Source organism: Nicotiana attenuata, chromosome 3 (genome assembly GCF_001879085.1).
Source record: "Nicotiana attenuata strain UT chromosome 3, NIATTr2, whole genome shotgun sequence".
Taxonomy (NCBI): domain Eukaryota; kingdom Viridiplantae; phylum Streptophyta; class Magnoliopsida; order Solanales; family Solanaceae; genus Nicotiana; species Nicotiana attenuata.
In genome coordinates, this window is record NC_031991.1 from 41412783 (window position 1) to 41429344 (window position 16562).

General features: G+C 37.6%; 1 protein-coding gene across 1 annotated transcript; it reads right to left on the reverse strand.

Moving 5' to 3' along the window:
- On the reverse strand, positions 192-756 carry LOC109224620. The gene has a single exon (XM_019389164.1). The coding sequence runs from the start codon at positions 665-667 to the stop codon at positions 458-460; it is 210 nt and encodes a 69-aa protein (XP_019244709.1). The 5' UTR covers positions 668-756; the 3' UTR covers positions 192-457.

Here is a 16562-nt window from a genome sequence, read left to right on the forward strand (position 1 = left end):
CGCTCCCTACAGAAAAATGCACAATCTACATTCCATAGAGTTCGAACTCAAGACCAGCTCTCTCAGAATCATTGCCCTTTTCTCTTTTTGGGGAGTGTTTTTGGGGGGGGGGGGGGGGGGGGGGTAGGGGGTAGGGGGGAGGCAGAATTATTATAAGTGATATTGAATATTCAAAGATTCCAGATAGCGAGTACTGTATAATTTAGTAGCTGAAGTAGAAGATAACGCAAAACACCCCATATACAACTAATCGAAGAAAATCAACAACCCGATTAGCTTACTAGTATAATCTGCTTAGCAAATTTGAAAATCAAAAAGCAAATATCCATGAACCATCACCATACTTAACAATTCTTGACCAAAGAAAAATTACACCTTAATTAGAGAGCAATAAAATAAAAATTTCTGATCCGAGCAGAGATCCAGTAGAGCTTAGTAAAGTGAAGTTGTTGTATACTTAGCCGGTGTAGACATGGACGCCAACGGCAATGAGGAGGATGGTGATAAGGCCGAAGTAAATGACGGTGTGGACCAAAATGGCAGCACCGCTCGTTTGCATACCACCGAACTCCACCACTTTTCCACGGCCGGGTAACTGGAAGAGCAGCCCTGGTGATAACAGCACGAACAGCACCACCGCTATTAACACTGGTCCCCAATCCGCCATTTGTTAGGAGGAGTAACTTGGTTGATTCTAGAGAGGAAAGAAATAGAGGAAAATGAGAATCTCACACGGAACTACTGCTAATGGTGCAGCAGATGTGGCCAAAACTGAAACGATAGGGACAGATTTATTAAATTTGTTGGATGTTGCTGTCAATTGAATAGGGTTCCGTTCACAGCCTCGTCAGTCGCGCATTTCTGTCTCGGGCTTTGCTTTTGGCCGGTGGCTCTCATCCTCCCAACACATTTTTCTTCTTTTTCTTCTTTTATTTTTTCGCGAGTTAATTAGATAGAAAGTTAGTATTACGTAAACCATTGAGATAGACATCTTCTGTTAAGAAAATGTATATCGGTTATTCAATAGTTCAATTATCTATGTAGCAATTTGTGATATTATTTGTACTCCACCGTTTCATATTAGATGAGATACTTTCCTTTTTAGTCTGTTCCAAAACAAATGACACGTTTCTAAATTTGGAAATAATTCAACTTTAAACTCTTCATTTTATCCATTTACCCTTAATGAGAAGCTTTTATAGCCACACAAATGGCATGGCCCCACATCCCATAAACATTTAAGACCACAAGTTTCAAAAGTCTTCTTCTTTTTTCTTAAACTCCGTGCCGAGTCAAACTACCTCATCTAATATGAAACGGAGGGAGTAACTTTTAATTGTTATTTTTATATAATTGTTATATTTGAATACTTTTCATTGCATTAATAGAGTAATACATAATTCAGATTAAAGCTTAAATTCTATGTCAAATCAAGGACAACATTAAAAATGGGATGTGGAGTAATACATAATTTTCATATTTTTTTTCATTTTGGTACAGTGGCAAACATGATTTCTAGCCCAAAGTCCAATATCAATTGGATCTGGAATAGGGTTTATTCCTGCAATTTACCCAAACAATCCAATACCACGGGCCACATTAGCTTGCATTCCCACTACTCAATACTCATACCCGTTACAAATGGAGATCCCTTCTTTTTTTCGGGGACCAAAGACTGAAATGGAATTATAGAGGGACTCTGAACAAAATAAATATTTGAATAAGTTAAAAGTTATGTGCAAATTTTATATTTGGAATATCTAAGGATGGAGTCCTTGGAATTTTAATGTTCCAATGTTATAAAAAATACTCCCTCCGGTCCAAAATAAGTGATTTTTTGGTCTTTTTCTTGTGGTCCAAAATAAGTGATTTTTCCAGATTTCAAGAATGAATTAATTATTTTTTTCCTACATTGTCCTTAGAATAAATAGTGTTGGAATATGTGTTAGGAGTGTTTATGTGAGATAGTAAAGGTTAATATGGTCAATTCAATTGCGAATTAATGCTAAAAAGTGAATTTCTTAATCTGTATGAAAACATCCTAAAAATCACTTATTTTGGACCGGAGGAAGTAATGTTAAGAATAAGTATTAAGATAAAATAATGGCACATGAGTTCTATGGTACCTTGAGAAATGTTCATGTGGTACGAATACGTTGAAATTGTTCATTTTAGCATTCGTGGCTGCACGTCATTTTCATTTACTTTATCTAGAGCACTAGAAAAGATCACGCAAATAGAAAAAGGAATTTGGCCATACTTTAGTGATCTTTTAATTACAACAATGTAGCAAGCTAATATATTTTTGTACATCTTTGAAATGCAACTTAAACCCTTTTAATTTTATGAAGATAAAAGGTGGAAAATAGCGTCACAATATTTTCAAGTGTTTAAATTTATATACTGAACCCGAAAATAAACGATATAGTAACTGCTTCATTACATTTACAAAGCTTGAGGCTTTTTAGCAAAGTGAAAAGAAATAATGAATAAATATACCCATACAATAAGCCAAAACAACAGTAACAGCACATTTTTTTCCTTGCAAAACCCAAACTACTAGAAAATAGAATCGAAAAAAAAGGAAAAGAATACAAGAAAAATTAGTGAAAGAAAATACGAACACGAACAGCTAAAATGAGAATGGTAAAAACCACGAAGAAAATCAGAGTGTGAATGAGAACAGCTTTGCCATTGGTAGTGAAACTGCCAAATTCCACATGTCGCTGATTTCCTGGCAGCTGAAATACCACACCTGGCGAAAGCAGGATGAATAGAAGATAACCTATCAGAATTGGTGCCCAATCAATCATATTTCTGCTCTTTTTTTTTAATGTTGAACGTAACTTGCAGGCTATGCAGTTGTGTTTAATTAAAGAAAGAAGATGATGAAAAGTTCAGTTTACCGACTGCTTCTTAAATTGTTTTGCACTGTGTGTGCATCAGAAATTCTATGCTTTTTCCTCAAGGGAAGGATAGCGTTACTGCTTTTCTAAACATGCCTGCAGAGCCCTGGGATTGAGGGAAAAGCATTGATCTTTTCCTTGTGATCTTTATATACATACTACTTTTTTTTTTTACCATATAGTAATAGAATTAGTAAGAAACTTTATCTTACTCTCTTCGTAAGGATTTAAAGTGGCAACAGAAACTGAGATTTCTAGCAATAGCCTCGCAAAAATGAAAATTTATATGGATAGAAACTAAGGATCCACCAAACTATATGGAGAATCAGGTCCTCTATTAGTTTCCACAGAATACACGCACACTACAGTAAGTAAATGATACAATGAAATTTTACGTGGAAAACTCCCAGTTCACGGGATTAAAAACCACGACCTACCCTTGTAGGATTTCAACTTCACTACTGAGCAAACTTCGGATTACAACCTATTGTAACCTAGGAATTAACCTCTTAATCCCTCACTAACTTGTAAAAACTCTATTACAAGCCCCTTTGTAATAACTCTATTACAAAGCTTACAACTCGACTGACTCTAGCCAAGACACAAACACAATGGTTAATGATTTTACAAAGGTTTCCTACACAATGCTTCTAACTAAGCTAAGTAGGAATTACAAGTAAAGTACTTTAACAAAGGTGCAACACAACTAAGGACATGTAATGACTCAATACAGGGAACTGATCCATTGTTATGTTATTCTTGATGCCCTTGAGAATCACTTGCCAGATTGATTGACCACTTGCGAGAATACTTGGTTGATTCGTGAATGTGTGTGATATTTTACCTTTGCTTCAATGTTAATATTGCAAAGGTAACATCACTTGAATGATGCAATCATGTTTTGTACAAGGGCATTCCTCATAAAGTTGACTGCTACGCTGTTTGCACTGTTGCGTGTGCAGACATCAACTTTACAGCTGTCGAGGGGTTGACTGATACAGTCATCAAGGGAACTGGTGTTCATCTATTCCCTCTACTGTTTCTCTGACTCTGAAGAGTTGAACCACATCCCCAACTTGAGACTTGTCATTTTTAAGTACTTGAGGATGTGTAACAGGTTCCTCATCTAGTTCTTATCATTAAGTTTGTTAGATCATCAAAACATAACAGGGATGCATATAACCTATCGATTTCCCCCTTTTTGATGATGACAAACATATAATTGAAGTTCCCCCAAAGATCCAGAATAGCATACGTATTTTATGTATTCTCCCTGAATCTGTTCCCCATCAATTAATTTTCTCCCTTTTGGCATCGTAAAAAGAGCAGTAGCAGGAAATAAGCAAAAAGAAGTCTAGCATGGTTAACTAATGCAACATGTGTGCACATAAACATGACTAACGGGCACCCGGTACCTTACTTAACCGAGTACCAACATAACATATCTTTCTTATTGTACTTTCATTGGCAAACGGGCCAAACGGGCCGTCATGGGATAACTAGAATAAACATAGGGGAATACTCAATATAGGACGACCCAACTTGATAAAAAAACTTATACATGTGACATACGGGCCTATAAGACCAACATGATCATTTGTAAACTCAAAACATAGGCCGGCAAGGCCATACAAGCATCCGTATACATGACATCTGTCTACAAGACTCTAAGAGTACATACTTATCATAAAGGTCGGGACAGGGCCCTGCCATACCAAACAATACGCGTCTAAATCATACTGACCAAACAAGCAACTCCGGAGCAAATGGAGCGGACCAACATCTTCTGCTGAGCTGATAGCCTACTTGGAGGACTCTCAACCTGTCTATTGGGACCTACGGGCATGAAACGCAGTGTCCCCAGGCAAAAGGGACGTTAGTACGAATAATGTACCGAGTATGTAAGGCACATAAATAAGTACATAAAAGACATGGAAGAAATATAAAGTAAATGACTGAACCTGTAAGTCTGGATAACTCTGTAAATCATGAAATACTTATAGTGTCATGCATATGCGTATGAATGTCATGTCGTGCATAGGTACATGTATTCATAACATCATCAAGCCTCTGAGGGCGTATCATCTCCGCCACTATGGGCAAAATCATCAACGTATACCAGCTGATCAGGTGGTGGTGTGTATATAACGTCGTAACCTTTTCCCATATCCCATATACATATATATATACATATATACGCGTATATAACGCCATCTGGTCATGGATCAATGTACATGCATAAATGAATGCAATGCATGAGAAGTACGTCAATAAAAATTTTCGGAATGTCATAAGACCATTATGCCTTTGAATAATATCATGAAGTAAACTTTATCAACTTACGTATTTTCTGAGACCATGAACAGATGATAGAATAATAGGATACATGGGGAATCGAGAACATAGGCATCTCTAGCAAATCTATGAATAGAGTCATTTGTGAAAGTTGTGGATTTGCTTGTTTCGTTTGTATTGTATGGATCAAGGAAAGAAGGGATAGCCTTAACATACTTGAGTCGATTCAATTGACAATCCTTCTAACACACGTCTTTTGCGAAAAACACGTAACGGCGGATCGAAGTAGGGAAAAGTCCGTATGATGCTCTTGAGAAAGATTGTACCGTACTCCCTTAGAATTGCACGTCACATTGCTATTACAAAATTCAAAATGGTGTTGTTGTACATGGACATCACGTTACACAAATCCAAAAGTGGATTTGTATGATTTTATAAGCTCTCTTTGTGGCTCCTCCTTCATGGTTTCTAATACATAAGTCACAAATTAATGATATATGAATGTCTTTTATCTAGTGGTGTGGGGCCCACTTAATAGTGCTTACCTTAGCTACCCAAATCTATTAAAATGCCATCTAGCAATGTGACTAAAGAGTCACTTAAATTCAACATTATTGGGATGCCACGTTTGGGAGGGTTTATTAAGCCTTATATTTTAGTTATTCACTAATTTATTATTTAACTAATTAATCTCTCATTAACCAATAATCAATCAATTACCCACATAATTAAGAATTATCTCAAAATACTTAAAATAATACTCACTTTTAACACACCTTACTATCATGGCCACGTGGTACGTTGTATGGTACTAGTCCATAAATACCCGATTTTTAGCTCGGGCCGTATTTTATCTCAAAGTGCCGAACTTCGACCAATTTATTTTCTTTGATTTGCTTACCCTCTCACCTTCACGAATTTACTCATAACTTGTTTGAAATAGCATAATGCTTATAATCGCAAAATAATCCCATTCCCGAACTTACGTCGATTAACTTAAGACAAAACTTTAACGTACAAAAAAAATACGGGATGTAATATCTCATTTCCGAGCTTTCATCAATTTACTTATGGCGTACTTTTACGTACGAAAACATGAGGTATAACATCATTCCCCTCTTTGGAACCTTCGTCCTCGAATGTTGACTAATGCACTTATCGTTCTCATAACCCGTAGCTCTTGCGAATACTTTAATACTCTTCTTGCCATTTAGGCAACTGTTCTTTGAATAAATCCAAAGGCTAGGGAATTCCCCCCTTTAGGCCTCTTTCTCACACCATGGTATGTGGTCGGAATTCTTCTAATCTCGTAACTCTTTCTCCTTTCTGTCATGTAGCCTGTACGACTTTTTCCTTGTATATGCGACTCTTCTCTCCTTTTTCCTCCAGTTTTTAGCCAATCTCTAGGCATCACTTTGTATGCGTATACAGAGCTTGAAAAGATGTCTCTTTGGGCATTTATAGGTGTACTAAAGTTCTTTGCTCGATACTTTATTGAACTTACGAATATTGCTATATCTTATTTCATAGACCCGGTTATTCATTCGTATGACTTTACTGCATCTAGGTAGGTCATACTATACCATAACTCTTACTTCGATTTATCGTTACTGAGGTATGCTACCAAACTCCAGGTTACTTTTGTTGCTTATCCCATATGTATAAATCTAAGTCCTTTAATGTTTTCTCATTACCGTTGATCTTAAGAATGACAGCCTAATCTCATCTCATACTTTGTGACTTTTGTCTATCCATTGTTGATTCACCTCTATACAACTGATAACTTGAAACTTTTTACGTAATACCTTGCCACTAGGGCTTACGTTGCATCGAGGAATATTTGAAGTGATTTTCTTGATCCACTTAGCGGCAATACTGTACTTCAATAACCGTATTTTATAGCATCCCAATGTGATTCACTTACGTGGGTATTTTAATCCCGTACAATTTATGAAATCCTCTTCAAATCATTATTCAATCGAAGGCCCAAACGTCATCTTTTATCTATCAGAATTACACCCTCATTGTACTATCAGGGCAGCATTCCATCTTTTCTAAATGCCATTAGTCTTAGACTAGTTTGAATTCATTCAGGATATACTGAGCTTTGTATAATTTAGAGAAACCATCAGCTCTCTTGTTTTCATGGGCATAATCCTAAGGACTTTATCCATTCTCATCACCTTCTCACTCACCCTTTCTTATCCTTACTCCTATCTTCCTAAAACCTTGTCGTTTTACCATACTTTAGCTTGCGACCTACACATATTCATTTATACTACTCGCAACCTTCCTTCAACTTGTTTGCACCACATATTCCCTTCTGTGATTTTGGAACATCAAGCGAGACATCACATCGTCTCTAACTCTTCATTACTCTCTTGGCCAGATCTCTCGATACCTAGAAACCATAGGCTGGAAGATATGCTACTGACGATGCCGCTATCATTCTTGGATATTGAATCCCCGCGCTTCTAGCCTTCTATCCGAAGTATGGACTATTCACAACCTTCTGTATTTGAGTATCTCGTACGTTGTTCACCTTTACCTTACTTACCTTAAAGTCTCGCATCGCATCTTCTATCTATTTCATGACCTCCCTTCCATATAGGTATAGTTCACATCCACAACTTGAACTTCTATTATAATACTTGCACCCCTTTACATGATTCGGTGAGAGCTTCATACTGACTTCTTATGAGGCTGGTACTCTTCTAACTAGCTTTATCATAGAGCCGTTATGAAACAAGGCTAATGTATTGTCTCTCTTGTACCTCTGATATTAAGAGTGATTCTGCAATGTTCTCAATCACGATGTCCATAATTTTCTGGGTCCAATAATCAAACTCCTGATTTACTTAGTTGATGTAACTCTTTAGTTTCCTCTTTCCTCTAATCAACCTTTATGTAGGCTTAAGCTATCTTCCGATCTGCGGCTCATGATATTAGTTATTACTTTAGCCTTTCATGGACGCTATGGAATATCCGTGATACCATCATCTAACAATTCAATCCTTTGTCTATGCCCTGGGCTCAATTCTTTCTTTTAACTTATATCGGAGTCTTCCACGGCTGTATGAATGTCAATATATATGTTGCATGGATAATACTCCGAAATCTTATGTGCGTTCATAACGTAACTAATTCTAGATCATTAATCGAATAATTCCTTTCATTCTATCTCAGCTTTCTTTAAACGTAAGCAATTACTTTTCCTGGTCTTTCTGCCCCTTGTTGCATGGATATTTAGCTTATTTTAGTTCCGACGCATGCCGGAATTTGTGTGCAACTCCTATGACCTCGAATATTACTTTTGATTTTTACTTCCCGTTCATTAGACACGGTATGTGCCACTTTCCTTTGGCGTGCATACAATTTTGTTGTTTTTTTACATGAGCATTTCTTCTTCAAGTTACTATGCTTAGGTTGAAGCCTTCTTCCTTATCTCCTCAGCTAGTCTTTCATTGTAGTACTTAGGGAGGACCTTCTGACTCTCGTAAAGTTGCAAGCTTATTACATCGTATATCCGATGGAATTCTTGATGTTCATACTCACTTATAATGAACCGTAGTTCTTACCTCCACACCTTTGTGCTTGTAGGGTTGCTTCTGAACTTGATATTTTGACTATCTTCCCAGTGGCACTCTCTTTTATTTCTGTAACACTCATATGGTACCTTTAACTACCCCGACTCCTATCTGAATATTTCTCAGGTATTAAAACGTCATAACTATGGGGATGAATTCACTATATTGGGTTTTACTATATTTATCTTGCACGACCTGCTGATTTGTCTGTATCCTCTTGACTAGCCATAACTAGGCTCTTCCAGAATCAACTACTAACTACTCGTTGGCCCTTTCTCATATCATTACTCCGCGTAATCTTTCTTGGGTTATTTCCTTTATCTTAATTTACATCTTGCGCTGGCTCTTTATTTATCAATAACATCCCGGGCAGCAACCCCTACTTCCTCTCCTTGACGTCGGGTTTGCATAATGTCCCGGAATTGTAGCATATCTTTAGGATTTGAATAAGTTCAATCTCATCCCTCTCTCATTTGTATCGCATTCTTCCTTTACCATTCTATAGTTACTAGAACCACTTAATTACGACTTAACGCCACATACCTCTTTCTCTTAGGCGTCTTTTCACATCATCGATGACCCTTACTCGCCTTGAGGTAATTCTTCTGTACCAAGGATAACAAAATTCCTTACTCGCGAGGGTGACACTTAGTGTAACTAGCACATACCGTCCCTTAAGCTTAACTTTGCTCATCTTTCTTGCTTTAGGAAAGCGTCTTCCTGAATGACCTTTAAAGGTTATTCTTCTGTCGTCCATTCTACTATCACCGGAACGCAATCTCTGAAATTCTCATTATGCCGAATATTATAAAATCACTCAGTCCCTAATTCATGTTTAGTTTATCTTGTTCACCAGCCCATACTGATCTATTACTCTGGGGGTCCTTCTGGTAGTCGCGTTGGAGTCACGAACTTATTTCTTGAAATGAGGATATGACTTTATGGCCTATACTCTTTTGTTGTCTCAAAGCCTGTCACCTCTCATCTTTTCCTTCCCTTGACTATGGATTCTATAATGCTGTCATCTTTTGATCTACCGTTGTCATCATCCATGTATCACATCTTACTCATAATGCTTCATTAACTCTCTCCTTATTTCCCTGCTAACATTTAAGCCTATCACTTTATTCTGAAAACTCCAACAAGACATTCTTTTGCTTTTAGCTCCCCTTGATCCATCCCCTGGCTCTTCAAGTTGCCTAACATTCTGGCTCTACTAGGGACGGGAGCCATACTAAGGTAATATTTATCCCTTCAAGGCTTCCAGTGCCTATCTTTGTAGTACTCATATCTAGTTATACTATTTTAAAGTGCACCATCTGGGTGTCTCACAAGGAGATCTATTAGCACATTTGCAATATCCTTCGGAAATGTCAACTAATGCAAATAATTCATCCACCATTTTGGGTCACTCTAACCCCAGCCGGATCCTTATATCTGTCCTTCTCTTATACTACTTTTGTCATCCCCATAGGGCATAAATGAGATGGGTGTGGCCAATTGTACATACCTCTGTTATTGATGAAGATAACTCAAAAGGCTTATATTTCGATGCCTATAATTGTAAATACTGGTATTCTTCATTAACTGGGAGCCTCGTACCCTTCTTCACCTTGCTTCTTTTACTTGTTGAAACTTGTATCTATCTTCTGAATGTATCATTGCTCTTTATCATAAGGGTGGATAGATATTCTTGCCTTAAGGCTCCTAATCAAGAAGCTTACACATCTTAGTACCCACCTGTTCTGCTGAAAACCTTATATTTACTCACATAAGAATCATGCAAAATCGAGTTCCTCTAACTCAACTCTTCCAAAGCTATATCTATTACCAACTGTCTTTCTGGATGTAGGCATCGTCGTATTATGAATAAGATAGAGTTTAGGAAATTGAGTTCTTACAACTCAGCTCTACCACACGATCTAGAGTAAGAAGAAAGAGTGACAGTCCTAAATGACCTGTAGCCTCCTGCTTACAAGTGTGGTGCACGACACACCCATAAACAAGACTCTACTAGACACAGCTTGTAAACTCCCTAGGACAGAACTGCTCTGATACCACTTCTGTCACGACCCAAACCTATGGGCCGCAACGGGCACCCGGTACCTTACTTAACAGAGAACCAACATAACATATCTTTCTTATTGTACTTTCATTGGCAAACTGTTACGCCACGTAATATTACGTCGATATTACGTCCCGCAGTATTATATTACGACGATGTTACGCCTTGCAGTATTATATTACGATGATGTTACGCTTCGCAGTACTAAATTACGGCGATATCGCACCCTGTAGTATTGTTCGTTGAATTTATCGTAAGGTAATTGACATCAGTCCAAGTAAAAGATTATTTGGAGACCATGAGGATTATGCTATTTCACAAGTGATGAGTAATTCGTGAAGGTGAAAGGGGAAACAAGTCAAAAAAAATGAATTTTTGTCCAAGTTTGGCATGTGGGGGTAAAATACGGGTCAAGCGTTAATACCCGATATTTACGAACTAGTACAAAGTACCATGTGACCATGATAGTGGAAAATATATAAAGTGTATTAAAAATAAGTAAAATTTTAATTAATTTGAGACAATTCTTAATTATGCGGGTAATTGATTAATTACCGGGTAGCGGGATATTACCTAATTAAATTAATTGAATAATATTGGATAAGGATGGAAGAAGTAACGTGGCAGCACCCCACAAAGTCCATGATGACTCTTTAAGGCATTGTAGTATGTGTCAATTAAAAAATATAAGATTTGGCAATCATTTAATAAATGAAAAGCCAATATAAGTCTTAAAATGTAAGAATCCAAGTGAAAAAGCTTGCATCTGATGAGAATTAAGAGAATTCAAACGTAACCCAATGTTCACCAACTTAGCAGCTAACGATCACCAATGTTCACCAACTTCAAATCGTTCTTTAGCAAATTAAGTTTACTGCGGCAGTGAAGATTTTCATTCTTCAACCAAAATCCAAAGGGATTTCTTAGCACACTAAGCAATGTGAGATTTTGCGATTCTAAAGAAGTACGATACAACCTTTTCCAAGAATATCATACGGATTTTTCCCTACTCCAAGTATGTTAAGGCTATCCCTTCTTTCTTTTGGCATGATCTATACAACATGAACGAAACGAGAAAATGCACACTTCCATAAATGACTCTATTCATAGAAATACTAGGGGTGTATATACTCCTAATTCCCTATGTGAGTTATTATTATATCTTCTGTTCATGGGTCTCAGAAAAATACGTATTTGATAAAGTTTATCCGAAAGGTATATTGATTTTATGGCATTCCAAGAAGATTTTACTAATGTATTTCATATGCACTTCATGCATTTATACATGGTTGGTAGAGATATAGCTGTGGAAGAGTTGAGTTAGAAGAACTCGAGTTTGCATCATTCCTATGATGGATAAATGTGAGGTCTTCAGCAGAACATGTGTGTACCTTACGTGTAAGCTTCTTGATAAAAAGCCTTAAGGCAAGAATATCTATCCACCTCTATGGTTAAAGGCAATGAGAGATTCAGAAGATAAATACAAGTTTCAACAAGTAAAAGAAGCAAGGTGAAAGAGGATACGAGGTACCCAGTGAATAAAGATTATCATTATTTACCATTCAGGAAGAGAGATATAAGTATCTTGAGTTACCTTCAACAGTAACAGAGGTAGGTATAATTGGCCACACCGATCTAAGTTATGCTCTATGGGAGCTAACAAATATGGTTTAAGAGAAGGACATAATATCATGATCTAGCTGAGGTTAGAGTGACCCAAAATGGTGGATGAATTGTTTGCGTTAGTTGACATTGCCGAAGGATATTAAAAATGTGCTAATAGATCTCTTTGTGAGACACCCAGATAGTGCACTCTAGAATATTACAATTAGATGTGAATACTAGCTGGATCAAAAAACTAAATTCAGAAGATAGGCACTGAAAGCCTGAAGGGGATAAATATTACCTTAGTGTAGCTCTCGTCCCTAGAGGAGTGAGGACGTTGAGCAACCCAAAGAGCCGATGAATAAAGCAAGGAGAGCTAAAAGCAAAAGAATGTCGTGTTGAAGTTTTCACAAGAAAGGGGATAGGCAGAAATATTAGCAAAGGAATGAAAAGAGAGATAAGGAAGAATTATGAGCGAGATGTGATACATGGATTACAATAGTAGAGTGTTACAGAACCTATAGTTAGCAGAGGCGGATCCAGGATTTTAAGTTTATGGGTTCCTGTCGCAATTTCAAATTAATATACAATAATAACTGGGTTCATAAATAGATATTTAATAAATTTTTTAACAAAAATCTAGGGTCTACGCAAAAGTTACTGGGTTACCGGGAACCCGTATACTACACGCTAGAACCGCCCCTGATAGTTAGATGAAGAAAGAGACGAAAGGTGATGGGCCTTAAGACAACAAAAGAGTATAGGCCATACAATCACATCCTCATTTCGAGAAATAAGTTCGCGACTCTAACGTGATTAACAGAAGGAAAAGTTAGACCCATAGTAATAAAATTTAGTATGGAATGGTGAACAAGATAAACTAAACATGAATTAGGAACTGAGTGATTTGATAATAGTCAGCATCATGAGAGTTTCAGATTTCGTTCCGGCGATAATAGAATGGACAACAAAAGAACATCCATGATGAATTCAAAGAATGGTCATTCAGGGAGACGCTTCCCTAAAAGCAAGCAAAATGAGCAAAGTTAAGCTTAAGGGACTGTACGTGCCAGTTACACTAAGTGTCACCATTGCGAGTGAGGAATTTTGTTATTCATGGTATAGAAAGATTATCGCAAGGCGAGTAAGGGTCATTGATGATGTTAAAGGACGCCAAAGATGAAGAGGAAAAACATCTATAGGCAGGTCGTCATAGCTCCAAGTCTTAGTACTCCCCTAAGGGGGGGAATATGGAATGATAAAGGAAGAATTAGATAAAAATGAGAAAGGGATGAGATTGCACCTATCCAGATGTTACAGATATGCTATGATTCCAGAACGTTATGTAAGCACGACGTCAAAAAAGAAAAGAAAAGGGAAGTAAGGGTTCCTGCCCGGGAAGTTATTGATACATAAGGAGCTAGTACGTGAGGTAAGTTAAGACAAGGAAATAACCCAAGAAAGATTACGCGGAATATGGATATGGGAATGGGCCGACGAGTAGTTAGTAGTTGATTCAGGAAGAGCCTAGTCATGACTATACAAGAAGTTACAGACAAATCAGCAGATCATGCAAGATAAATATAGTAAACACCAACATGGGGAATTCAGCCTCGCAGTAATGTCATTATAATACTTGAGATATATTCAAATAGGAGTCGAGGTAGTTAAAGGTACCGTATGAGTGTTACAGGGATAAAAGAAAGTGCCACTGGGAAGGCACTCAAAATATCAGTTCAGAAGCAACCCTACAAGCACAAGGGCAAGGAGGTAAGCAACTATGGATGATTATAGGCAAGGAAGGAAATCAAAAGGTCCGTAATAAGCTCACAACTTTACGAGAGTCAAGGGTTCTCCCTATGTACTACAACGAAGACTAGCTGAAGAAATAAGGAAGAAGGCTTCAACCTAAGCACAACAACCTAAAGAGGAAATGATCATGTAACAACAGTCTCACAATAATATTGTAAGCACTCCAAAGGAAAGTGTCACATGCCGTGGATAATAAACAGGAAGTAAAATTAAAAGTAATATTCGAGGTCATATGAGTTGCACGAAAACTCTGGCATGCGTAGGAACTAAGATAAGCTAAGTATGCCCACAACATGGGGGCAGAAAGACAAGGAAAAGTAATAGCTTACGTTAAAGAAAGCTAAGAAGGAACGAAAGGAATGATTCGATCAATAATCCCGAGTTGGTGACGTTATGAACGCACTTAAGAGTTTGGAGTTTTATACCTGCAGCATATACAGCCGTAGAAGATTCTGGTATACATTAAAAGAAAGAATTGAGCCCAGGTCATAGACGAAGGATTGAATTGTTAAAGGATTTTATCATGAATATCCCTCAGCGCCTATGAAAGGCTAAAGTAATAACTAATACCAGGAGCCGCAGATCGAAAGATAGCTTAAGCCTACATAAAGGCTGATCAGAAAGAAGAGGAAACTAAAGAGTTACATCGACTAAGTAAAACATGAGTGGACCAAGAAGAATTATAGACCTCAGGATCACTTGTAAATAGCAGAGGTATAAGAGAGATAGTACAATAGCCATATTCTATAACGGCTCTACGATGAAGCCAACTGAAGAGTACCAGCCTTATAAGAAGTCAGTATGAAGCTCCCACCGAATTGTGCATGCACCAAAGGTGCAAGTATTATAATAGAGCTTCAGGTTGTGGAGATAAATTATACCTATGTGGAAGGGAGGTTATGAAAGAGATAGAAGAATGTGAGGCAATATTTTAAGGTAAGTAAGGAAAAGGTGAACAACGTACAAGATACTCAAATACAGAAGGTTATGAATAGTCCATACTGTGGATAAGGGGCTAGAAGCGCGGGGATTCAGTATCCAGGAATGATAGAAGTGTCGTCAGTGGCATACCTTCCAACCTATGGTTTCTAGGTACTGAAAGGTCTAATTAGAGAGTGAAAGAAGAGTTAGAGACGATGTGATGTCTCGATGTTCCAGAAAAGCATAAGGAAATAGGTCGCAAGCTAAAGTATGATAGAACGACAAGGTTTTAGAAAGACATGAGTAAGGATAAGAAAAGGGCAAGTGAGAAGATGACGAAAATGGATAAGTCCTCGGGATTAAGCCCGTGAAAACAAGGGAGCTGACGGGTTCTCTAAATTATATAAAGCTCAGTATAGCCTGAATGAGCTCAAAGGAGTATATGACTAGTAGCATTTAGAAGAAATGGAATGCTGACCTGGTAATAAAATGAGGTTGTAATTGTGACAGAAAAAGATGACGTTTGGGCCGTTGATTGAATAAGGATTTGAAGGAAAAAAAGGTGGGGAGGAGGAGAAAAGATTTCGCGGACGGCACGGGATTAGAATACCCCCATAAGGTGGATCACATTGAGATACTATGAAATACGATTATGGAAATCACTTCAAGTATTTCTCGATGCAACGTAAGACCTAGTGGCAAGATATTACGTAAGAGGTTTCAGTTATTAGTGGTGGATCGTAGATCGATATTGAGGTGAATCAACAATGGATGGATAAAAGTTACAAAGTATGAAATGAGGTTAGGTCGTCACTCTTAAGATGAACAGTAATGAGGAAGCATTAAAGGATTTAGACTTATACATATAGGATAACCAACGAGAGTAAGCTGGAATATGGTAGCAGACCTCAGTAACGATAAATCGAAGTAAGAGTTACGGTATAGTATGACCTATCTTGATGCAGTAAAGTCATACGGATTGATAAACGGATCCATGAATAAGGTATAACAATATTCGTAAGTTCAACAAAGTACCGAGCGAAGAACTTCAGTATACCTATAGATGCCCAGAGGGACATCTTGTCAAGCTCTATATATGTTCACAAAGTAAGGCCTAGAGATTGGCTAAACGCTGGAGAAAAAAGGAGAGAAGAGTCGCATAGGCGCACTTACAAGGTCAGAATCGTACATGCTGCATAAAAAAAGGTAGCAACAGTTACGAGATTGGAAGGATTCCGGCCAGAAGTCGTGACGTGAAAAAGAGGGCTAAAAGGGGGAATACCCTGGCCTTTGATTTATTCACAGAACAATTGCCTAAATGTCAAGGAGAGTATTAAGGTATTCACAAGAGCTATAAGTTATGAAAATGAT